The sequence below is a fragment of the Heterocephalus glaber genome, unplaced genomic scaffold, assembly GCF_053883595.1.
Source record: "Heterocephalus glaber isolate CG9 unplaced genomic scaffold, H.glaber_assembly_v1.0 deba00001733, whole genome shotgun sequence".
Classification (NCBI taxonomy): domain Eukaryota; kingdom Metazoa; phylum Chordata; class Mammalia; order Rodentia; family Bathyergidae; genus Heterocephalus; species Heterocephalus glaber.
The window spans coordinates 8,433,930-8,460,607 of record NW_028258444.1 but is presented as its reverse complement, the minus strand read 5'-3'; the positions used below and the strand labels follow the sequence as shown (position 1 = coordinate 8,460,607).

At 38.0% G+C, this 26,678-nt stretch overlaps 1 protein-coding gene across 1 annotated transcript in view; it reads left to right on the top strand.

Moving 5' to 3' along the window:
* The window catches only part of Slc2a13 (solute carrier family 2 member 13), a 322,693-nt gene extending 296,803 nt beyond the window's left edge, over window positions 1–25,890 (top strand). Inside the window, exons 8-10 of the mRNA XM_004855003.4 lie at window positions 20,446–20,567; window positions 20,686–20,838; window positions 25,410–25,890. Coding sequence (XP_004855060.1) covers window positions 20,446–20,567; window positions 20,686–20,838; window positions 25,410–25,636 — 502 coding nt within the window. The 3' untranslated portion in view covers window positions 25,637–25,890. The remainder of the gene's footprint in view (window positions 1–20,445; window positions 20,568–20,685; window positions 20,839–25,409) is intronic.
* The last annotated feature ends 788 nt before the right edge of the window (window positions 25,891–26,678 follow it).

The window sequence follows — 26,678 nt, the reverse complement described above, 5'->3', positions numbered from 1 at the left end:
CTGGATGAAATTCAAAGAGACATAAAGAAAATAAGACAGAATCAGGGTATAAAAGAGGTCTGTATTTTACCTATTTTGTCTTCCAGTAGGTTTAATGTTTCTGTTTCAATGTTTAGATCTTTGATCCATTTTGATTTCAATTTAGTACACAGTGAGAGATATGGGTCCAGTTTCAATCTTCTCCAAACAGATAGCTACTCTTCCCAGCACCACATGTTGGACAGGCTATCTTTCCTCCAACGTATGGTTTTAGCCCCTTTGTCAAGATCAAATAGCTGAATTTCTGGGGATGTTTCTGTATCCTCTGTTTCAGTGGTGAACCTGGCACATGTGCCGGAGTGAGCTGTTATCACTGAAAGGTTCACCATCACTGCATTCTATTCCATTGATCCATATATCTGTTTTTGTTGTTCCAGTACCATGCTATTCTTATCATTATTGCTCTGTAGTATAGCTTGAAGTCAGGTATTGTAATGCCTCTGCTTTGCTTTTGTTTCCCAAGATTATTTTTGCTATTCTGGGTCTCTTCTGGAAGCCACAGGTGTATGAAAGGAGGATTTTCTAAACAGAACTACAGTTGCACAAGAAATAACAGTAAGAACACATGGTGTTATGTCAGACTAAAAGTTTCTGTACAGCAAAAGAATTAATTGGTAGAGTGAAGAGACAGCCTACAGAATGGGAAAAAAAATTGTCAGCTACTTCTCAGACAGAATATTAATATCTAGAATATATAAAGAGCACTAAAAAGTTAGACCACCTAAAATTAAAGACCCAGTCAAGAATTGGGCAAGAGAAATGAACAGACACTTCACAGAGGAAGAAGTACAAATGGCCAACAAATATATGAAAAAATACTCAACAACTCTGGCCTTTAGAGAAAGGCAAATTGAAACAACATCAAGATTCCATCTTACTACAGAAAGAATGGCAGTCATCAGAAAATCAAACAATAATAAATGCTGATGTGTCTGTGGTGGAAAAGGAACCCTCCTACATTGTTGGTAGAAACGTAAATTAGTACAACCACTATGGGAATCAGTATGGAGATATCTCAAAGAACTAAAATAAGAAATTCCATATAACCAGCTATCTTTCTGCTAAATATCTCCCCCAAAGAGCTTAAGACATCATACTACAATGATGCATGCATAGCAATGTTTATAGCCACGCAATTCATAATAGATAAATCCAAGAAGCAGCCTGTATACCCAGCAGCAGATGACTGGAGAAAGAAAATATGTTATCTCTATATAAGTGAATACTTAGCTATAAAGAAGGATCAATTTGAGACATGTAGGTAAATGAATGCACCTGGAAAATACAATGTTGAGTGAAATAAATTATACACACAAGTTTAAATGCCATATGGTATCTCTCATTTAAGGCAAAGTACAAAGTGAGAGAAAAATGAAGGATAGGAGGCGAATGGATCTCTTGCAGATAGGAAGCAATCAGGAAACGAGAGAGAGGGCATGAGGAAATAGGCAGAGTAGATATGCCGTGTACCGGATCCTAATAACCTCAATGAATGTAGACACTATATGCCATAAACATGAACTAAGATTAATAATACCAATAAGAATGAAATGGAGGAAAGCAGAATTGAGGAGGGGGAGTAAAGGGTTACAAAAAAAAAAAAGCAGTATTATGTACATGTACTAACTCCCCAAGATAATTGTAAAATGAATGTACTGCAAAACTGTACTGATAAAAAGAGAGGTCTGTAGGGTAAGAAAATTTAGCATACGTCAAATCAGAGTTGTGCAAGGAGAAAATGGAGAAGATGAAGAAGAGGCAATATCTGAACATAGGAAAGGGAGAATATTCCATTGAATTCATGGCTTTAAGAAGCCCAAAGCATCCCAGCATTGTAAGCAAAGCAGTGCACTGTGAACACAGTAGAATGACTATTGTAAACAACAGAGATGTTGGAAATATTGGAGCCTAAGAGGATAGAAAAATTATTTTGGAGGCAAGAGCCACTAGACTGACAGCTTATTTTTTTCAGAAGGGAATTAAGTTATATCCTCACTGTGTTGAGAAAAAAATGCACATCATACAATTCTTTGAAATAATCTTTCAAGTAAGAAAAGTAAAAGTCAGTTTCCCCAAAAACTCCCCGAATCTCAAAATGCAATAGAAAATGTGCTTTATTCAAAAAGGTGCAACAAGGAGTATTCTCAGACTTCAAGACTGACAATTCTTTTCAGGGGAAGAGAAAGCAACAGAAGGGCAGCTCTAAGTGGTGTTATTGGTCATGACAGGTGTGACAATTTTCCAGAAAGGGGTTGTTTGTCCTTGCAGTTCCACCTGCTCCAGGCTGTTACTCCTTTGTTGATTCAAAACATAATCACCATATATTAGAGGGAGAGGGTTAATTTCTGAATCCGACAGAACAAGGCAGGTGGTGCTAATTTCACAGAACAAAATTTTACAGTTCTTCACCGCTCCTCAATCTGACCAAGATGGGCAGAGTCCCACACTGACCATGAATGGCCTACTGAAATCAAAGAAAAGTCCTTGTAATGAGGGAGAGGAAGTAGAGAGTTTCAGTTAGGTGAATGGACAAGCTTTCAGGGAATGCTCAGAGCCAAAACAGGATTTCTGTTGGAACTGTCCGGAGATGGAATTCTGCCCCTTCTGCCCATGGCAGAAGTAAGGAGCAGGCTATTTATCTGGGGATATCTTGGTTGGCTTCACATCCGAAAGGTGCTGAGGAAATCTAGGCAACAGAGACATGGCAGGGGGTATCACAACCCCCAACTTGAAACTATTCTACAAAGCTACTATGATAAAAACAGCATTGTATTGGCAAAGAAACAGACCTGAGGACCAGTGGAACAGATTACAAGATGTAGAAACAACTCTAGACACACTCCGCCATCTCGTCTTAGACAAAGGAGCCAAACACCCTCACTGGAGGAAAGACAGCCTCTTTAAAAAACAGTGCTGGAAAAATTGAGTTTCAGCTTTCCAAAGATTGAAACTAGACTTATATCTCTCACCATGCACTAAACTAAAATAAAAATGGATTAAAGATATAAATATTAAAACAGAAATGCTGAACTGGCTGAAACGGAGTTTGGGTAGAACCCTTGAAGACATCAGTGTAGGAAAAAATTTTATGAACAAAATCTGTTTCCCGTGAACTAGCACAAGCAATCAACAAGTGGGATCTCTTCTTATTAAAAGGCTTCTGCACAGCAAGAGAAACCACCAGCAGTGTGAAGAGACAACCCACAATGTGGGAAAAAATCTTCACCTGCTCTTCCTCAGACAAAGGTCTACTATCTCAAATCTATAAAGAACTTAAAAAGATCAGACCTCCCAGATTTAAAGACCTAATTCAAACATGGGCATCTGAAATGAACAGACATTTCTCAAAGAAATAGAAATAGCAAATAAACATGTGAAAAAATGTTCAACATCACTGGTCATTCAAGAGATGCAGATGAAAACAACACTGAGATTCCACCTCACCCCAGAAAGAATGGCTGCTATCATGAAATCAACCAGTAACAAATGCTGGTGGGGCTGTGGGGAAAGAGGAACCCTGCTCCCCTGCTGGTGGGAGTGTAGACTGGTGCAACTGGAAATCAGTATGGCGATAGCTCAAAGAACTAGGACTGGAAGTCCCATTTGACCCAGCTATTCCTCTGCTGGGGATCTTCCCCAAAGAATTAAAAGAATCATACACAGTGATTTATGTGCACCCGTGTTCATAGACCAATTTGTGATAGCTAAAACTTGGAAGCAGCCCAACTGCCCATCAACTGGAGACTGGATAAAGAAAATGTGTTTTTTTAAAAAATGGAGTACTATTCAGTCATAAATGAGAAATTAGAGACATTTATAGCTAAATGGATGCACATTGAGGCGATACTCTTAAGTGAAATAAACAGGACACACATGTGTAAATACCAAATAGTTTCTCTAGTGTGAGAAACCAAAAGTGTAAATAAGGACTAAAAGGCATAATAGATAATGTGAAATAGGAAGAAAAGGGGCAAAGGGGAAGGGGAAGTGGGAGGGGTAGGGGAAAGGAAAGAAGGGGATGGAATTAAAATGAGAAAAAAAAAATGGAAACAAAGTCTCTGTAAATAGGGAGGGATGGAGGGGTTGAAGGGAGGAGGGCAGGGGAATGGGAAAAAATAAGAACCAAGAGAGACTATGTAAAGGTGCAAATTTCCAATGATGAATGGCATTATATTGTATACCTAAAATGTACCAATAAAATTAATTTTTAAAAAATGAGCAGAAGCAGTGAAAATAAAAAAAAAAGTGCTGAGGAAAGTGCACACTGCAGTCATTTCCAAGGACTCTACAAATACCTGCTTGGCAGCTAAAATAGAGACAATATTGCTAGGGCTGTTCAGGTCCTTTGTAATTCCATGTGGATTTTAGATCGGTTTGTTGATTACCCACTCAGATTTTAGCTGGATTTTTATTATCTGTAGATCAATTTGGAGAAATTGATGTCTTTAACAATAAATCCATAAACAAGTTTTATTTCTATACTTACTACTATAATCTTATACACATTTTGTCAAACTTACTCCTAAATATTTCATTTTTAGTGCTAATGTAAATGGAATATTCCTTAATGATTTTATATGTAGTAATGACATGTTTTATGTCATTTTTTATGTAAGATGCAGTCTTGCTAAACTCAATCATTCTAATAATTTTATTAGTTCCATTTGATTTTACACATACAAGATTGGATTGTTTGCAAATTGTAAAACTTTTAATAGACAGTATAGTTATCTATTAATATTTCACCACCTAGGAAAAGTGAAGGATGTTTTTAAATCCAGTACTAGAAAATGTATCAAAGATGCAGAAAGGAGAGAGACCACTTGGCAGGCATTGTGTGTAATGAGGCTGTTTATGCCCTCATGCTTGCACGAGTGGGCTGAGTCTGAGAAAAGGGAACTCAGCAGGGAGCGAGCAGAGAACAGAGTTGAAAGGGAAGGGTAGGGTTACTGGCCTGAAGAATTTAGGGCATGGACAGAGTCAGGCCACTCTTCTCCGGACCGCTGGTGTCTTGTCTTTGTTCTTCTTTGAGGTCTTGTGTACCTCTGCCAGAGGCTTAATAGCACCTAGGCCAGTGCTGGGCACTGCACTGCTGCCCATGTGGTTGCCACACAGGGTTGCCTTACCTGCCAGGCATGACCAAAAATACCTACTATAAAGGGAAATATACATATATTTGATTATGTAGTGTTCAGAATTTTAGTTCATGAAAAGACACAAAGGAGAGAAAAAGAGAAGCCCCTTGGTAAAAGGTATTTGCAGTGCATTGTATATACCTGGCAGAGGCTTAGCAGCCAGAAGTCATGTGTGTGAGAAGCATCAGGAGTGTGGCTTATCTCAATTAAGATGCACTGTTCAGGTAAAGTTCATACAGATGCAGAGAATCAGTATGAAGAAATGCACTGTATCTCCTTAATAATTATTTTGAATTGAATACATGTTCAAGTGAAAACTTTAAAGCATATATTTGATTAAAACATATTACTGAAATTAATCTTTTAGTAAAAGTAATTAATCTCCTTTTTACTTTTTAATTGTGGCTACTAGAAAATTTTACATTTTGTTCTTGACTTTATATATTTTAGGCAATTCTGACCTACAATATACTTAACAGCTTCCTGTGTATCAATCAGAAATAGACAAAACAGGCCAAATGGAAAATGGGAAAGAACACTTTGTAAATGCAGATACTCAGATGGCCAATAAGGATATCAAACGGGGGTTCAAAATCTTCATTACTCAAGAAAATACAAACTAGAACTATAATAGGGTACCATTGTATGAACCAGAGCAGCAGATACTTTTTAAAAATTTAAAAATCTGGGTTGACAGAGTTATCTCTCTTCCACTGCCAATAAGAAACTAAATGGATGAACTTCTTAGGATAAAGTTTGTGTTATTTATACAGTTGACCATGCACATGTGCTATGACCCAGAAATTCTGCTTCCTTCTATATAATGGACAAAGTCTTGCACCAGAAGATGTTTAAAATAATATTATTTGTATTTTGTTAAATAATATAAAAATAGTATTATTTGTAATTTGTTAAACACTGGAAACAACAAAAATTGTAAACTGGTATATTCATACATATATATCATGGAGTACTGAAAATGAACTAAAGCTAAACTGGGTAAATCTCAAAAATATAATATTATGAATGAAACAAGTCATAAAATGAGAGTATACAATACTCTATTATATTAAGTTCATTAACAAGCCTAACAGAGGAATGCATTTATAGGAATGCATCGATAAATAATATCTCTATGTAGAAAAGCAAGAGCATAATTAACACAAAATTAATAATGATTAATTGTCTCTGGGGCCAAGCAAGAGAATACAAGTAGAACTTGGTCCACAGAGAGAATCTGAAGCCTCATACCAGTATAGTTCTTAACCTGGCTGCTGAGTAAGTTGGTGATTGTCTTATTGTTTATTAGTCTTTATAATAATAAATATACTTGTTGTGGTATAATACAGATATAATATTCTTTATAGCCAGTTTATAAATCCTTTACTCGGATAAACTTTAATAAAGTAAAGCAAGCTACAAAACTACTATACCATGAGCCTAATTTTATTTGTGCATACTAACAAGATTTTTAAAATAAGAAATGCTCTAAGTGTCCTGAAATACTTGTTTCATGATATGATAGACACGTGTAGATGAGTACTTAAGAGTTTGAGTATAGAATTTAGGTTTAAGACAGCTTCGATTGTAGAGAAACTTGTAGTAGAAGTCAATATTCTGGGTGTTTTGTGATTTTATACAAATTTTAGGGTTGTATTTTTCTAGAACTGTGTAAACAATGTCATTGATACTGTGAAAGGGATTGTATTGAATCTGTCCATTACTTTGGGTAGTAGACACACCTTAATGATACTGATTCTCCCAACCATGCGCATGGCATGTCTGTTTTCTGTCCCTTTCAATTTATTTCATCAGGGTTTTTATAGTTGTCACCATAGAGACCTTTCACCCCCTTTGGTTAAAGTCTGTTAAATGTGCTTACAACAAAGAAGCAACATTATATCAGTATGAACCTAAACAGCTAAACTTGGGTATTTTGAGAACATTTTTGATGATTTCTAATGATTTTAAACATACAAAAAGCCATATTAGTCCTTTTGGAGGTTTAGATATATCCTAGTAAATATGTGTAATAGAAGATGATTTTATTACTATGTAATTGTTCTTGGGGTTCATAACTGTCTAATTCTTATATCTAGACCAAATTTATATGATGGGATAGACAGTACACATTTATTAGTACTCCTAAAGTTTGAACTGTGAATTTAGTGATAATACCCCTCTTTTACACGTAGATTCATGAATAGCACATAACAATGAGTCATCAATAAACTTGGTGCATTTGCCCTATTGATTTTTAGACAAAAAGGGAATGTAAAGTAGGTCTCCCAAGTGTTTCAATTCATCTGAAATCATGATTCATTTATTTATTCATAGGTCACCTCCTTCTCTCATCTTTTACCCTTCCTGTTTCATTTCCATACTAACATTTATCATAATGTTCCAAAAGACTATTTATATTACTAAGTGGAAATGACTAGGTTTATTCATTATTGCATGAAGAGAAAACTTGTTTCAATAATAACTAAAGAGGAAGCTAGGAAGTGTGTCAATGTAAAAAGAATGACCGAAGTGCTATATGGCTGGAGGAAATAAATAAAATGAGCTGAAAGGGGGTGGGGGGATGAGCTAAAGGAAGAAAATTCTGCCCTAAAAATCCAGATAATGGATTTACCTCTCCTTAGAAAATACATCATATCCACAGGGTTGTCATTTGTAAAACTTTAACGGGTAAAATATATTTCTTTCTATCTTTGGCCATTAACAACAATAGTTCATGTTGTTTTATTACATGCTATGCATTCTTAAATTTTTAAACCAAGTTTTCAATAGTGTAAATACCTTTATGAACGCCACTGGTGAACTGCAGTAAGTGGCTAACCAGAACTCTGATCGAGGTCTGTCACAGTGCTGGCCTTGCATGTTACCTTCCACATAGAGCTGGCCACAGAGCCAAACCCATCTCCATTTCCTCTGTACCCTTTAACTAGCTTGGGTCGCTCCTAATACATGGCTCAGAGGTTCACCTTTGCATCTAGCTATATCACATTATTTTATTACATTATGTGGTTTCAGTTTTATTTTTTGAGAAAGAAAAAAATTGGGAAGAAATGTAAATATTGTTTGATTCATGTATAAATTTTCTGGCTGTTATGGGCACTCTGCAGGAAAAAGTACAAGTGGAACGAGAACGAGCTGAAAGTCGGCCATTTAAGAAAACCTCATTTCAGTCAGCACTGCCTTACAGGGAGACAGTACTCTGCACCTGTTCCAAGAGATATCTAACCTCGTCAATAAAGTCTGTATAAAAATGGTGCACTGGCTAGGTCTGTTTCTGTCTTAACTTCTTTCTTTAAAGTTTCTCCATTTCCTAAAATTTTATCCTCTGGATTTTCTATTGTAGTCTGGGCAGCCACACTGGTACAACCATCCCTAAGTCCCACCTACAAATTTTGTGTTTTCTGTCTATGTCAGATTCTTTAGAACCTCCTTTTCCTTGCAGAATGGACTTCTGGAATATATTATCAGTTTCAGAAAGCCTTTGGGAAAACGTATGCCCAGGGCAAATACAAGGGTTTTCTCAATAAAAAAACCTGCCCCTTTACAATATAGCATAGCAAGACATCCTTAAGTTAGAATTTGTGCTCCCCTCTAAGATATTTTCTTGATCTCCTAGCACTTTGGCCTTATCTCTAGGCATAATCCTATGACTGTGCTTAGCTTGACCCAAAGAATACAAGCTCATATAGAAAGCAAGAGAAAGCCAAAACATTGGTTACTTCCGCTCCTATTTCAGTTGCACCTGTTGCTTAATTCATTTGCTCAGAACATTCTGCATTTCCTGGAGGTAGAGCTGGTCTCTTAGACTCTTCTACATATACAGGTAAATGTGACTTCAGAATTTGTCAGTCTTGTACAAGCCCACCGACTCACTTTTGTCTATTGCTACCAGACCCTTCTTTCTTTCCAAGGAAAAATACCACAGATGTCTACTAACAGCTCTTCTGTGTTGTATAATTTTTCTCTGTGTGTTTTGGGAAATATTAAAACTCTCCCTTTCACCTGTCGCTTTCTTTTGGGCCATATGTAATTGGCACTTAATTTAAGCATCACTTAATTTGTAGTATTGAAATAGATTTATTAAAGGAGTGGTTATTTGGAGTTAATATTTTCAATACCTGCTATAGACTATCAAAATATATAAAATTTCATACCAGAAATAAAGGATAAATTACAGTACTTATTTTCTCATATAAAATTGGTCTGGAAATAAGCTTCAAGACTACAAGGGAGTATTGCATTACATTTAACAAATGGGAAAATGATTAATTCATAAAGCAGACATTTATTGAGCCCCGGCTGTGTACTGTTCTGAGTCGTACGACTTTACACATCACTGTCCTGGCCCCTGAGGCACACTGGTGCTGATGTAGGAGAGGGTCAAGGCTGGCTGGCCTAGGCTGCAGGGCCCTCCTATGTGAAGCAGGGCTATTTTGAGGAGTTTGGGTGGCGTTGTAAGAGTGATATGTGTGCTGTGCTTCAGTACCAGGTACAGAGCAGAAGAAAAGGACAGATTTTAATAGACATGGTAGAAAAATTGTCTTTGATTCAGAAGGGTTGACACAGAGCCTCTCAGTTTTGCAGTTTTATTTGCTGATAGTAGTGTTTCAGAAGTTTCTAGATGAATCAGGAAGTGAGGAAAAAAAAGACAATTTTAGTTAAAATGCTTAGTCTGTGACTCTATTATGTTTTTACTTGAGCAATAATTTGAGATGAAATAATGTGAAACAGCCTTCCAGCTTATAGTTTTATGATAATGACTTTTCCATTCCCTTAGTATTTACAAAATTCTTCTGTCAATACCTAATAGCACAGTTTGTTTTTCAAACACTTGTGGAGACCCTCTAGATGTGTGTTCATACTCTAAACTTCTGGGGAAATATCCTTTGATTGTTTTTTAATTCCTTGCTGTTATGACTGTATGTGAGGAAACCATGTAGCTCTGTGCTTTAGTGTGTGTTAGAAGACTATGAAACGGTGCCTCTTTATTGGATCAGAATGCCTGGTCCCCTTGTAGTACATTTGTAGTGTTGACATCAGTGCCCTCAAGTGAGTGATCCAGTTAGTGAGATTGTTATGTGCTATTTTTACTTCCAGCTCATACAAGCACCCTTTCTATCATAATTATTGTTTTGTGTTTTGAGGAATGGATGCCAAGCCAAAAGAAAATATATAAAAAACAGAAGCCCAGATATGCCAAAACGCTGCTCATTATTAATTCGTAATGTTCCTTTAGAAGCATTTTACTCTACTTACAGTGGATAATCTCAGTGGCTTACTTCCTCCTGATGTGAGGAAGAATGCTAATTTAGGGGAGATTTCAAGCAGTTTTCAGCTCTTTTTCCATTTCAATTCAATAAAATGTAAGGCACCTCAGGAAAGAGGTTTCATATGTATCTGGAAGGATGATAATGTTAAATGGGAAGACCGGGTTTCAAATATTACCTCTGCTATGTAATCTTAGCGTCACTGTGTTTTTAAAAAACTTATGTACAAAATGGGAACAATGATAATTTTGCTTTGAATTAGGAGAATTAACTGAATTCACACATTTTAAGGTATTTGTATACAGTCAGGCTCCATATAAATGTTAGTTCCATCGAGTGAAGATTCACATCTACTCAAGGGCACTTCTGTTGAGACCACAGCTCTCATAAGGAAGCCATAAAACTCATACTCAAGAACAGCAGCTGTAGAGTACAATGAAAAGAATCTAAAAAAACAAAGGATGCCATTGTTCGCATCAAGTCAGCCTTCAGAGGTGAATCAGTATGCATTCATTCTCATGCACCTGCAGTTGAAAACAAGTCAAAGATCCTGTATAGGCATTCTTTCTTGCAATAGAAAGAAAATAAAACCCAGCCACTGGTGTGGCTTGAAATTCTTAAGGCTTGAGATGCGCAGTGCCTGGGGTTTGGGAAAGAGATGCTCTTTATATGGCCAGTAACATTTTAGGTTAACAGTCGTTGCATGAGTAAGGTTAGATTTTGTGACAAGGAGAGTAAGTTATGATCTGCTTGTATTTCACCCAACCTTACTCACATCGGTTTTTAAATACAGATTTCTTAGAATTTAAGAAATTTTGATAGCAAATAATAGCTGTCGTCTCTGATGCTTACAAGTGAGAAATTGGTGTCACATGAGCAAGGATGAACTTAATGAGAACTGATAAAAGTATTTCACTTGGTAAACATTTATTGAGCAATTGATGTGTGAAGTATTGTGCATATGAAACCTAGGGTATGAGAAGGAAAAATGGCAGGTGTTGTGTCCTTACTGGCATTTACTGTCAATGTACTGAAGGTCATAAATCCCCCAAGTAACCAGAGAGGAGTAAAAGAATTCCATCAGGATCTATGAACCCTTAAGTGTGCAAAAACCTCAAGTCTCTGAATTGGAACTTGAGAGGGAAGGTCTAGTGGGCCATTCATAACCCTATTCCAGAGGAATAACTTTGGTGGTGATATACTGTTATTAATTTTGTGTTTTGGCATCAAAATGTTTTTAGTTATTAAAGTACTGTTAAATTATCTAATCAGTTATAAATAGTTGGCCCTACTGAATTGTCTTTCTTCATCACTCATTTATTTCACAAATATGCATACATTGTGCCAGGCACTTGGCATTATTTAAGGTGTCAGAACAAGAGGCTTTTAGCTTAATTACCAGTGACTGGAATGCAGCATGCTGAGGCACATCTCCTTTAGCAGCTTCTATACAGGTATAGGAGAGTTTCAATTGGCAGGCCTTCTAAAAAAGTCTGCTTATATCAATGGGATAATTCACTTTTCTGGTTGAGAGTTTAATAATGAGGAAGGGAAATGTTTCTTAAGACCACTGATAACAGGAAAGATGACAAGCCAAGGAATCAGAATTAAGGAATAGGCAATATATGCAGTTACTGTTTTACAGAGGGTATAGGGGATTGAACTCATGGCATCATGCATGGTAAACACATGTTCTACCACAGAGCTGTGCCCGTAGTCTCACAGTTGTTTTGATTCGACCATTTCTCCACCTTGAATCAATCTGGGCCGGACTCATTTTCACCTACAGTTACTCTAACGAATAAAAGGATGAGGAAGGGAAACCAGAAATAAAGTGAAAAGTAAGGCTGGTTTTTGAGTCGCAGAATAAATTCTAAATATGATTCCCAAAAGAGCTCCAAAAATTATGAGCAGTGTAGTTGGAAAAAGTACATTACTCCTAGGTGACAGTGAAAAGGAATGTCATCTTATTTTTTGACACTGTATTTTCAGTATTGGGGGCATGCTCTTGAAGGAATGGTGCTATGTAGCCATTATGATATAATCTTTGGGGACTTGCAGGGTTATAAAATCAGAATCAGTACTCTGTCCTGAACTTAGCCATCATTTTGTTAACTTTAGGGTTCTCTGGGTTTCTTCAGTTAGTGGAAATTTTATGTTAAAAGTAGTATAACTAGTAAGGAGGAGGGCAGTAGGAAAGAAAAGTCTTAACTCTGCCCAGTCTTGTGTCTGGAGATCTAGCCTTGTGTCTGTCAGCCAGCCCGCAGTCTGCTTCTGGCTTCTCTCTTCTGCACTTCCCTCCATCACTATTAACTGTATGACCCTTCTTTACCTCATAGCTTTTACTGCCTCTTAGCCTCTGCTTATTCTTTTCTTTCTCTGTGATTCCACTTCTGTCTTACTCTGTCCTCTGAATATTTCACATTCTGACTTTCTCAGAGAATGTGCAGTGTTCGCCAGGTCACTCTTTGGTATAAAACATGCACCCTGTATATGCCAAGACACCTCAAAGGGTACTGCCAAGGAGGCACTTTGCAGGCAGGGCATTGCCATTTGTTCAAGGGAGGAAGGCAGTCCTGAGATGTGGGCAGAGCTGAACCCAAGACTCCTCCGAGGAGAAGCAGTCTGGTGAGTACAGTATAAATAAGGAAAACAGTTATAAGGCCTTTGGTCAGTGCGAAGCAGCAGGAGGAAGGAGAAGGTATATAATTCAAAGGCAAGACTTCTCTTCCTTGCAGTGGCAGCTGAAGCAGGATGCTAATAACTTTAATGCTTAGGAAAATTTTAGGAGGAACAGAAATAGGGAAAAAGCCTAACATTACCAGAGTCACTAAAGTTTCTCCCCTCTTGTCAAAGTGACACTTTTGTAGCTCGTAAGTTAAAAAGTTTGAAGATCTATCATAATAAATTACTTTCTACCTCCAATTTTCTGTAAAGCCTAGATATTATTTTGTACTTTGTATCTCATCCCCACCATCTTTGCCATTTCTTTCATGTTTCCAGGGAGTCCTTATGACATGGGGCATGGGCAGGCTTTCAGGAAATACGATGATACAGTCAGAAAAGGGGACAATGAAGTATTTTCTTATGAAGTTATGCAGTGGAATTTTTTTATTCTATAGTAATAGGTTTGAACCTTCTATGCCACTGTGGACTCTCCCCAAGGCAGAGTTCAGGGCTTCTCTATCCTGGCTGGTTCTGTATGTTGACTACAAAACTTCAGGAACAAGTCTTAGAGGAACTAGAAAGGCCACAGGGCCCACATGCCCTCACTTCTATCCTGATTCAGCATATATCCATTGTATTGTTTGTTTATAATACTTAACGACTGCTTTATTGTTGTTATAGTACCATAACTGACAAGAACTACCCTTTGTAGTTTCTTTTCTAATTATTTACCTATGTTAATCTTGTGATAAATGACAGTATACTGAAAAGTACAACTTTTAGTATTTTCCCATTTAGATGCGTTCCTAAAGGTAGATTTTAGACATGAGACTGAGTCAAAGGGTATGAGGACTCCCATGGCCAAATTTCTTTACAAAAGGAGATTATACCAATTTAAACTGTTACCAGAACTAGAACTCTTATCCTCATTGGCTTTAGGTTTTTACTTGCTTGTCCACCCATGTTCTGTCCATCTGTTTCCCTTAGAATGGAAAGCTAGCCAGCCTACTGATAAGAGTTTAGATGCAGATTTAAATATAAATCTTCACTAAATCAGCATAAAACTAGCTTTAGCTCCAAACCTCTAATGCTTTTTAATTTTATCCATATCTGTGATATAATTGCCTCAGTGATTCTAAAGGTTTTTTTTTTTTTTTTACCAAAAACAGCAGTTAACAAAAATCTGTAGACTTTTTTTATTCCAGTTTGCCTACATGTGACAGTCCTTCATGTGACAATATTTTGTTACAAAACCAAAAATAGAAAAAAAGGCTGGCCACTAGAAAATTACCCCAGGGAATCATACTTTTTTAAAATGATTCAACTACAAACATGTAATTCATTAGACTTTAAATGCTATGTTGTCACTCTTGATGTGTTTATTTCATTTTAGGTTATTAAAAAAGGACTATACCCACTGAATGATAGTTAAGTGTCTGGGAACTACTGATTCAAGTTTGTAATAGTACCTTTTCCTGGTTGCTTGCTTTGATGGGATGCCCAAAAGTTAAATTTTCTTACATCTTGGGTTTCTGTGTAGTAAATTTACATCATCTTAGTCTTCTGTCTGATGAGCATTCTTTATTTTTCTTCAGATTAGAGCAAAGGTGTCCTTTTCTAGGTACCACTCCATCACTTTGAAATTCCAGCTGTGTATTTTGATTCCCATAGGTAAAGAACTGTTAGAATTAAGCTTCAGGAATATCTTCTTTCTCGAGGTTCATGATTTTGCCTATAGAAGTCAGTCCTGGGTTGGAAAATGGATATGAAATCCTTTGCTCAGTCCTTAGTAGTGAGTTAGCAAGTAACACAATATGCTGTCACCTGTCCCCGGGAGAAGACCTGGAGATGGGTGCACAACTATAATAATTTCAGTAATCAGGGGACTGAGGTACAGCTCAGTGGTACAGTGATTGCCTAGCATGTGTGAACCCTGGGTTCAATCACCAGCACCAGCAAAAAACAAAAACAAAAAACACGTTTTCATATAGGATGCTCTCCCCTTTTCCAAAAATTTTTCTCCTCCTCCCCTACATAAACACAATGTACTTAAATAATTTCATCATAGTGAATAAGGGAGTAATACAAAAAACATGTGCTATGTAGGAAGCATGCTTAATTGTTGCCAAAGCAGTTGTATATTTGCACTGCTCAGTTCCTGTAGTTATTTCTTTGGTTGAAAACTGGATATCTGGGGCTGAGGATTTAGCTCAGTGGCACTGTGCCTGCCTTGCAAGCGCAAGGTCCTGAGTTCAATCCCCAGTACCAAATAAAATAAATAAATGATAAAAAACTGGATATCTGGAGAGGTAACATGAAAGAGGCAGAGCTACCACTCCATATGAACTGGCTTATGGAGTGACTGTGGAGTGGGAGGACAGAATTGTTCCACTTTCAGAGAGAGCTGTTAATTTCTAAATGTGTTACTAAAGGAAGCACTGTGGCTGCTCCATGGCTGGAGCAGGGAACTGATTTATTTGGCCTACATACTGGGTTTCGTCTAGTCATTCTGCCATTAAAGATGAGTTCTGCCAAATGAGACATATGTCTCCTCCTTGATAGGCTTCTGCTGCTTTGTCCACCGCAGTGCCCTCTGCATAGCTTCCTGTCATTATTGTCATTTTCTGGTCTTGCTCTGGGATGTGGTAAAAAGGAGCCATATCAAAGAGCATGACTTTCCAATCCCAATCCACACACCAATGTCAGAGTATTTTTATTCCTTCCCAGGAGCATTATGTTCATCTACCAGCAGCCACGAAGCCTGAAAAGCATGAGAGTATTTTGCAGTAACGTTTGGAATATACAGCTTTATTTTTTGATTGGGATTTCGAGTGTTTAGATTTTAAAGGTCAAGACTGATGTCACATTTAGTCATTAGCTGTCTACACATAGCTGAATATGTGGCTCTGCCAAGTCCGTGCCTGCAGTGCTCTCCTGGAGTTGGCACAGGGATTACAAGGAGTTACTTAGCCTTTTTTTCTGCACAGAAACATGAAAGCCAGATGGGGCAAGCTACGTGGGCAAGGACACAGTTCACCTTAAAATATGCTATTTACCATTACCACAGCAGGACTTCGTGCAAGGAACTGCGATAGAAATGAAAATAGTAAATAGAGTTCTTCACTGGATTTTAGTTATTTGATTATTTGTAAATCTTCTTCCTCTAGGAGCCTTCCTGACTGCCATTTTTTCTCTTTTTTCTTATTTTCAGATTTTAATAACTCGAGTATTTTATTGGTAAGAAATTAAGGTGGGGATTTATTAATCATGGGATTGTATTGGGAGATTTCTAATGTTTTCTTTTTTCTCACAAAGAAATGCAAATACTTTATCATTCAGTGACCATTTACCCCTATATATACTATGATGGACTAATGTTAGGATTTTTTTTTTTAATTCAAAAGTGACTATCCTTTTGCCAAACATGACAGTTGCTTTCTTTGTGCCAAGCAGTTACCACCTTATTTAATTTTTCTAACAACTTTATTAGCAGCTCTTTTACAGGAAAATTGAGGCACAGAGAGGTTAAGTAAGTTGGGACTAACAGCTAGTAAGTGGCAGAACTGAAATACAAATCTGTATCTCACTTGAGACCTTGTGAGCTTAGCCCCTGTACTATGCTGTAGTGCCTGGAGCAGGGTCTCAGTTCAGTAGAAGAAAGAATATTGCTCACAGAGGACAATACTGAGCACTGCATGATAACTGTATAAATGAGAAGAATACAAAGGAAAGGAGGAGAGGTTTCAGGCAGGTGAAAGGGAGGATCTTGGGATTTGAGATAGATTTTGAGGGGCAGACATTAGAAGCAAGCATTTCCTTTCAGTTAAGTGAATGGCATGAGTAGACACTGGGTCTGGAAGACATGCACAGAAAATATGCAGTCTGGCTCGGTTGGAGAGTAGGCCTGAATATACAAATGCAAGAGAGGGCAGGCCCTATTTTGAAGACAGCTGGGATAAGGGGAATGAAGGTTGTGAACAGTGAGATGGCCAGAGCAACTTGAAAAAGGCAGTGCTGGAAGCATTAAAGATAATTAAGAGGTTATTTTTTGTTCTATCACAACACACATTTATTATGTCCCAGTTTCTGCAGGCCAGGAGTCTAGGGACAGTTTATCTGGGATCCAGATACTCTTAAGAGTGTAGACCAGAGCTGTGGTTTCATCCAAGGCTCCTCAGGTTGGGAATGTTTCACTTTCCTTAGTCAAATTTGGTGACTTGTAGTTTCCTAGAGAGGAATGCAGTCTCCTGCAGGCTGTCAACTTGAGGGGCCCTCAGCTGCTTCCTGGGCCTTCCAGTAGAGGTGGGTTCTCCAGAGCCAGCAAGGAAACAAGGTACTTCAGCTGATTGGCACAGTAACCCTACACACTTAACAGTGTATCCTGTTACATCGGTCTTATTCTGTTGGAAAGGAGCACATTCTAGGCATGAACGTTAGGAAACAGGCATTGTGGGGGCTACTCCAGAGCCTGCTGTGGAGAAGGTGCCCGCTAGAGAGACAAATAGGGTTTGGACCAGGGTGGGATTAGTGTAAATAGAAATTATGACTGGTGTGTTTGTTTCTTTGTTTTCAGTGCTGGGATCTAACCCATCACCTCCTGTGTGCTGGGCAAGTGCCCACAGAATGTAGTTATGTAATAATTATGATTTCTGGTCCATGCCATGTGAAATTGTATTCATTATCTTATGTAAGCCTCAGAATATCTCTGTGAGATATGTGCTAGGAAATCCTTTATTTCACAGAGAGGACACAGCTTTGAGAAGTACTGGAGTCACATGCATCCTCGCTTCGCACTGGGTGTGCACCCAGTTTTCAGCCTCAGAAGTTAGGGTCAGAGTGCACAGTCTCAGCCACTGCTTACCTCAGATGAAAGTAGAGAGGATCTAAGATGTATAAAAATAGAGAAGATAATGCTGAGGTTTTAAGCCATTTCAGCGTGGGGATAGTGACGTTAATTAAAGGAGAACTGCCACAAGTGGCACGAGTAAAGCAGTAACTTCTGTGCACATAGCCTGTGCGGGCATTATGCTCCTGCACGTGGGAACACCGAATTTTCTAAACACCTGCGATACAGTCCTTTCCCCCACTGTACAGAGCAGGAAACAGGACCATTCTTGTACCCTCCAAACTCCTAAACACATAACAGAATAAATACAGAAGGCAGGCCCTGTTTTGTAGACAGTTGGGTTTAGGGATGAGAGAGAGTTCATAAGCACAGCAGTGGTCCTCTTGTGTTTTCTGAGATGGCTGATGTGTAAAACACGCTCAGTATATATACATTTTAAGTGAATTAGCACAACCAGTAAGAATCATGATTTGAACTCAGAAGAACCCCCCCTTGCCACCTAGAAAAGACAGTGCATTTTATTGTAACCATGTTTGAGGCCATAGCAAGATATCTGGATGTGGATGTTCAGTACATACCTAAGTCCCATCAGTGGAACATAAGAAAAAGGTCAAGGTGACTATCAAAAAGCATACTTAGGAGATTATAAAATTCTAAAATGAGATGGATTATTATCAGAGAGGGTATAGGTCCAAATAGAATCTTAGGAGACACATATTTTTAGATGCTGAGATGACAGAAAGGTAGTATATTTTAAAAAGCAATGAAGATATGGAGGTCATACATATTGGAGAGACATATAAAAGCATAGTAGAAAGAGAAAGAAAGAAGGGTTGCCACAAATATCAACCATTGCAGAATATCAGATCATAGATGACTGTTGGTTGAGAAGATTCAGGCAAACAGCCCATGTCAGCCAGCATGTAGGACATCGGGAGAACCAGGCTATAAAGAAAAAGTGGGCAGTGAGGATCCAGAGCTTGTGTGGTTTGGGGAGAGCTGATACTAGTATGAGAGAATGGTGAGATCATGTGTGATGGATACGGAAGAGGCAGCTCACAAAGGAAGGCGGGCAGGCTAGGAAGGAAGAGACTGATGGAACAGGACTGCAGAGGAAGGAGCGTGAGATACCTTGATAGGATGAGGAGTCCTTCGGCAGGGTAAGTGACACACCACTGGATGGAGAAGAGCTTGTGTCCCTTTTTTTTCAAAAAATTGATAGAAAAGTGAAGATTGAATACAGAAAAATTGATATTCCAATTGAAGATCCTCGATTCTTTTTAAAAAAGTAACCAAGTACATTTACTTAGAAAGCAGATGGAAACAGCATGAACTTTTAATGGAGCCCAAAGCATTGTTTCCTAATTTTGGACAACTTACAAAAAAAGTGGTAATTGAGGAATTTAATGTACAGGGCTGAAAACTAAAATGACAAGAATGACAGACAAGCATCAATTCTAGAGTCCAGTGAAGGCAATTTTAGCATAGTCTAAGCTGGGTAATGAGGTGAATGAATACTGACAGGATTTTAGAACCTATGATTTGGGTATAGTGTAAATTACCAGAAATGAGGAAATAAAATGGCTGTGGTCAGAAAAGGAATGCCCAAAATTTGGTGTCTTGAAGTAAAATATTAGTTCCAAATCCAGTATAAAGTACCCTTGCTATACTTTGAAAATAAACAGGGAACTATAAGGCCACTTCATTAGATGAGCCAGAAGGAAAATAAATGAATATGGCACATGATATGAAAGAGGGTGGAAAAAGACAAATGGGTTTTTAATGACAAGTTCATAAACGTTTTAACAAAAATAAGTCTCATGGGGCAAAAATATATTCTAAATTGATAATAAGGGATAAAGATATTTTTGAGGCTGATAGCACCTTTAGGAACAGGTCATGTGAAAAGAATTAGGTTTGACTTGAGAATTAATCTAAATTAAGGACACTTTGCTTCTCTACAGAACAAGGAAATTAGGTCATCAGGAGTGACTGGAAAAACAAGACACAACAGGAAGGAGAGATAGGTATTTGAAATCAGATTGAAAAACTGTTGCTCAACTGTTTGCTTCCCTAATCTACCCTTTCACCCCTTCACAGGTGACCTTTCTAATCTTTAAAATAGGCTGTAAAGTATCATCCCCCTTTTACAGCTGCAGAAGCTTCAGTTTTGGAATTTGGATCTCAACCGACTGCACATACAGTGGCCTTTCCACCACAATATGCTGATTAGCAGTGCTTGAAGGGTTAAGTGCAGCTTCCAAAGACTGATCAGGAATAAGGTCTAATTTATACAAAATGGGAAAGAAAGTGTTTTTGTGTGTTGCTGTTGAATTATATTTAGCTTACACATCTGATACATTTTGGACTCTGAAGATACTAAGGGATTTCCAAATACATCCAATATGATCACATGAATTTCTGCAACTATATCCTAAAACACTAATACTTAAATTGGATTATTTTTCAGGTGTGAAAATGAAACCAAGTTCAAAACAGAAGAAGTATTCTGGGCTTACAATTTCTGCCCTACCCCATACTCCTGGACTGCACTTCTGGGCCTTATTTTATATCTTGTTTTCTTTGCACCTGGTAAGCAGAGGCCTTGCTGTTTTTATTATCATTAAATTATTTCTTTTAGAAGAGACAGGCTACTATTTTTTGAATTCCTTGTGTGCTGTATTACTGAAGTTTTTGATCCACCCCCTAGGGATGGGACCAATGCCTTGGACCGTGAATTCTGAAATATATCCCCTCTGGGCGAGAAGTACAGGAAATGCATGTTCATCTGGAATAAACTGGATTTTCAATGTTTTGGTTTCACTGACATTTTTACACACAGCAGAATATCTTACATACTATGGTAAGATCTTATTTTTCCTATTATATTTTTAGATAGGCCGTAATTTGTGATTGAGAGACTATGTTGGGTTTTTTTATAGAAACTCCTAGTCCAAATGAAAGTCTACAATGTAATACTTTGGATAACAAGGCTCCTCTTGACTCTATTCTGCCAGAAAAATGAGGTAATAGAGTGGTGCTGAAATGGGGCATAAGTACACTTTTTTCAAAAATGTAGCATTTTCCTTCACAGTAAGCTTCTCTTCTGTCAGCACCCCAAGACATCAGTCCGCTGTTCTCTAAGAGTGGGAAAATATTTCAATGTGGATGAGGTTTTCCTTTGTGTGTGTATTTTAATCTGCATGATTTCTGTAAGCTATGTGTTTTTATTCCTGACCTAATAAGTATACATCCTGATGGTATTCTTTGGAAATACCTATGGCTTTGTTTCCTCCTCTTTTTGATTCCTTCCTAAACCCTATTGGTTAGAAAGGGCTGCCTAATACATTGTTCAACAATGTTTATTGGTAAACGTTTTCTTTAAAAGATCACTAATATACCATTTTACATATAGCACCTATGGCTAAAACAGGGCCATGGGGAGCCTCATGTCAAAGGTCCTGAGTTGAGTCACTGAAATTAAATTATATGTGGTCTCTCATTCCTCACTTTGTATAATTCAGTTAAATACTTGTTTTAATCTTGAATTTAATATAAGGCTTTAATGAGATTTATTTCCTGCAGAATAACCCTGAGGAATATCTGCACTGCTTGTTACAGACTTTTCTCATTTTCATTCTGAGAAGGAAGGAATGAGTGAGCAAGCTACATTATCAATGTGGCCATGACACAGAGCAGACCTGCCCACATTCCTCTGTGGCTGAACCACAGATCTCACCGGGGAACCCACACTGAGCAGGCAGTTTGTGCATCTGCCTGCTTTAGATTTCTCAGATTTCATTAAGAGGCTTGTATTTGATTAGAATTTCCTTGGGGTTATTTGGGTGTGGAACCTGAAGAATCTGTGTCATCTTTAAGAATTTTCCTAATCCAGCTGTTTTTGACTAAGGTTTTACTGACAGATTTTGTTAGTTCCAATTAGGCTGCTGTTCCAAAATTACGAAAGATGATAATGATAAAGAAAAAATACATTTTATAAAGCCAAACTGGGTTTGTTTTTTTATGGATTTTTGTGGCTTAGCAGTCTGGTTTAGTCTAAAATGTCTCACCATCTGTACTCTTTTCTGTGTCATCATGATTACCCCTTTTCTTTGCTCTTCTTCCCTAAGGATTCCATTTCTGTTTCTATGTCCAGATTTTTGACAATCTGCCTTCAGAGCACAGGCCTTTGTGTCTTTACCCCTCCCCATCTCCTGTAAAAATCATCACATTCTTGAAGAGCTAGCTTTTCATGAAAATATTCTTAATTAATGATATACTAATCCCCTTCTATCTTTAATAGCAACTCTCCCTAGTCATTTGGTAGAATTAAATGATGCTGATTATCACGTTTCTGAGCAATTAATATCCAAAACTCTTAAGGGGCATGCAAGATAATTCTATTCTGTATAGTTTAATGCAGCAGGAGTTATTTTCCCATTACATAGATCAGGAAATGAAGTTCAGAACAAATGTTTAAATATTGCCCGAGTGTTCCATGCTCATATATCGTGATGCCTGTGACTTTCAGGGCCACATTCTCCACAGAGCCGTGGAGCTGCTTTCTCTTTGCTGTGCCATGGATCCAGATGACCTCATATTATTTTCTGATTATTTTTTAAGTATAGGCCATAAAAAATACAAGCTGTGGTCTGTACTTAACTATGAACCAAAATAAAATGAAATACATTTATAAGAAAATTGGTTTCATTAAGCAGAGAGTTTGATCTATACAAATCCAGCACCTTAAAGAGTCTATGGCTCTATTTAAACTACCAAATTGATTTAGTAAGCCCTTGCATGTTTTTCTAATCTCTCATAATTTACCTGTTTCAATTTTTTGGAGTAGCCTATTCAGCAACATTTTCATCTGTAGGTTTCTTCAGATCCCCCTGAGGCAAATTTCTAAGTAGTCTTTATGTATCTGCCCCTTACTGTGCTGCTGCTTCTCATTGGAGAAACTGAGAAATTTTATTCATTTCTTTTGACACGCACACTTAAGCAGCTTAAAGCTTGATTTGGAAATATGTCTCTACGGTGTCCACTTCAGCCCTTTATTTCAGATCTGACCCCCCATCTGGACTCCGCCTGGCAGTTAATAAGCACATTCCCATTCTCTAGCCTGGGTGTGTCCAGCTCACTGGCTGCACGCACCCTGGACAGCCAAGAATGGGGTGTTCCAGACTCCACTGCTCAGTACTACAACACTGACTGCACATTCAGCACTGGAGTGCTCAGCAGGCAGGGCAGAGTGCAGTGCTAACCCCACTTTCTGCACCTGCTGCACAGTCCAGCAGAAACCCACACGCATCAGGAATGATGTGCACTTCTGCAACTTGGCCAGAAAAAGCAGCAGTTTCTGATAATATCTCAACCTTGCTTCATGTGTGTGTTGCCTGTGTTAAGGAAACATGTAAGTTTTCTTAATTATTTCTTTTGTTGGCAGTACTAGGGATGGAAGTCAGGGGTGTTCTACCACTGAGGTATATCCCCAGCCCCTTTAAAAAAAATTTTTTTTTAATTTTGAGACAGGGTCTAAGTTGCCCAGGTGTTACTTAAACTTGCAATCCTCCAGCCTCAGCCTCCCAGAGTGCTGGGATTAGACATGTGCCACTGTGCCCAGCCAAATTTTCTTAATTTTTATGTAGCCCAAGGTACTTCTTCTACTGTCACTGTGGCCCAGGCAAGCTAAAAGGTTGGACATCCATGCTATAGACTGCAGTGTGTCAGGCACTGTGTTATTCGGTGGCAAACCAAAGACAAACCTACCATAGGCTCCGCCCTCAAGGAGATGACTCCTACTGAAAAAGAAGAGCAAGTACGCTGTCTAATATCTCTAAACCAACCCTCTTAATCCTGTTCCTGGTTTTAGCTCTATCATTTATAGAATCATAAATTGCTAGCACTTAAATATGAGCCAAGAATCCATTCTTTTTCACTCCATAGGGAAACTAAGGAGAGAAAGGCAGATAAATAACTGTCCAGAAGACTGCCAAGACCTAACTCCCAGTGTTCCCACCCTCATCCGCCATCTTTTCTCCAGCCATCTGTCATGTTAGTCTTTCCTCTTCCTTCTTCCACATCATAGACAGGATGACCTAGACTAGTGATGGCAAACCTTTTAGTGCTTTCAGTGATACAAACAGCCCGCTGCAACACGTATGCCACAGGTTCACCACCACTGATCTAAACTGAAGGCCTAAAAGTAAGCAAGAACTCCTTTATAGTTCGTTGTTCTCCCCCATCAAAGTAGAAGTATGAGTTCTCATACTGTATTGAACAAGCTTCTGCTGCCTTGAACCACCAATGGTACATGCCTGATTGTCCCCCTGAGCAGCTTGTACCACCCGGTGGGATAGTCACGCAGGTACTACCAGTGGTTCAGAGGTGCCCAGAAGCAAGACATACAAATTATGGTCTCATCATGAATATGTTAATAATGAATTGGATTATAAAGAAAAAGCCCTCTTGGAAATATGTAGAGAAGACAAGCCATACATTCACATATCTCATCCATCTAACCCTGCAGTATTAATACTTAGAAAACACAACCAGACAGTATTTATACCTGCTGCTGTGCTGCACTGATACATGTTGTAATCTTAGAACAAAACAGAATTTCTGACCTCACAAAGCTTACATTCCACTGGCAGGAAACAGAAAACACACTAGTAAAATTTATCATACATTAGTTGATAAGTGTTAAGGCAAAAATGGAATAGAAGGACCTAAGAGAAAGATCAGCTAAAAAAACTACTGCAATAGCATAGATGAGGGAGGATGGGTTTTACAGCACAGATTTTGCAAGTGTGCTGGAATATGGTCATGTTTGGCTGGTGTTCCACAGGTAGACAATAGGGTCTCCTAACAGACTGGATGTTAGGTGTCAGGATAAGAGAAAGGTCATGGTAGACTTTGGGCCTCAGAAACTAGAATGCTGTTGCCATGTACTCTACTGGGGCATTAATTCTGCAGTGTCACCATTGCACTTGGTTCTGGAAATCAAGATAATTTTCTCCTAACCTCAGAGAGCCTCTGGTCTTAGGAGACAAGATAGATACAGGCATGTGCATAATGATAATACTTTCTGGTTATTAAGACATAATACTTCTCAACACAGTGCTATGAAAGTGTGTGGGAAGGACTAAGTCCCTGTAGTCAATAAAGACAGAGGCAGAACTTATATCTGAGTCTGGTCTGTTATTCCTCTTGAGTTTGATATTCAGTGATTTGCATTATATTCACAGGGTTGGAACATTCAGCTAAACCAGCCACGTTGGTGGATTTTGGTCCCATTTCATACTATGATTATTGCATGATTGACTGGGGAAAAAACTCAAAGTCAAGTGTTCTTTCCAACTAAAGCATATACATACATGTATACATATATAAAATATATATATATATATTCATAAATACTGTCTGTCATTGCAGGAGCCTTCTTTCTCTATGCTGGATTTGCAGCTGTGGGACTTCTCTTCATTTATGGCTGTCTTCCTGAAACCAAAGGGAAAAAGTTAGAGGAAATTGAATCACTCTTCAACAACAAGCTGTGTACATGTGGTACTTCCGATTCGGATGAAGGAAGATACATTGAATACATTCGAGTAAAGGGAAGTAACTATCATCTGTCAGACAATGATGCTTCTGATGTGGAATAGTTTAGTTACCTAACCAAGTGTAGGGGAAAGGCTGCAGTTGGTAACCTCGCTGCCCTCCTCCTAATGCAGTCCTTCCCAGTCTCATTCTGAACAACTTTCATGCTCTAGAATATCCCTGATATTTTTTTTCACAAACAGAAATTGTTAAAAAAAATCAGATTTTAATCTAAAAATTCAGAAGCAAATGTAATTCCTTCCTGAGAAAGTTTGAAATGAATACTATACCCAGTGACTTCAGTGGGACCCTTTTTTTTTCCTCAAAAATATATAATTAGTGGCAAGAGAGTCATTACTAACCTAGCCAAAATAATGTACATTTATAAGGGATTCTGTGAGTTGGTCCAAGGGTGTTTTATGTCAAAACAAGGCCTGTTCACCCTAATTTTTCCAAATGACTAGTAGCTTATCTGTGATCAACTGAAAAAGTAAATTCCTTTTAAACTTTCCTCAAAGAATTCCAAATTGTATTCTGCAAGGGCACAGCTGCCCTTATCTCCTATGGGTTCCATATTTTGGTTTTCTCTCCACTTCAGATATTGAAAGTTCTTCAGAGACTGACTCTACATAGGATCTTTTGAACGTTAAAAAAAGCAGGTCTTTTAGGGATTATTTTCATACCTTTGCATCAGTGATAAGTATATTTGCACAGATAAGCTAGCAAGTTTTGATAAGTATATTTTATTGTCAAAGTAAGAAAGAAAAGATTTTTATAGATCCCTAATCCATTAGTCACTCAGAACTGCAAATGTAAATGCAGAACAGTGCCAGGTCTTTAACTGTATTTCAGAGTCTTCTTTCGTTCATGCCAAACTCACCGCATCTTCATTCATGGCTCTGGAGTCCTACTCTTTTGTGCCTTCATTGGTGTTATATAAATAGCTGCTAGCATGTTATCATTCCCCTTCTTGAATCAAACAGCAATTTCTGAAACAAACAAGAGAGGAAGGAAATCAGTGGGAGAAGTAGTCCTGCTATTATTGATGTTTAATTAAAATCATAGGACTTATTTTTTTTTAACTTTTTATTAACTCTTGCTAAAGAA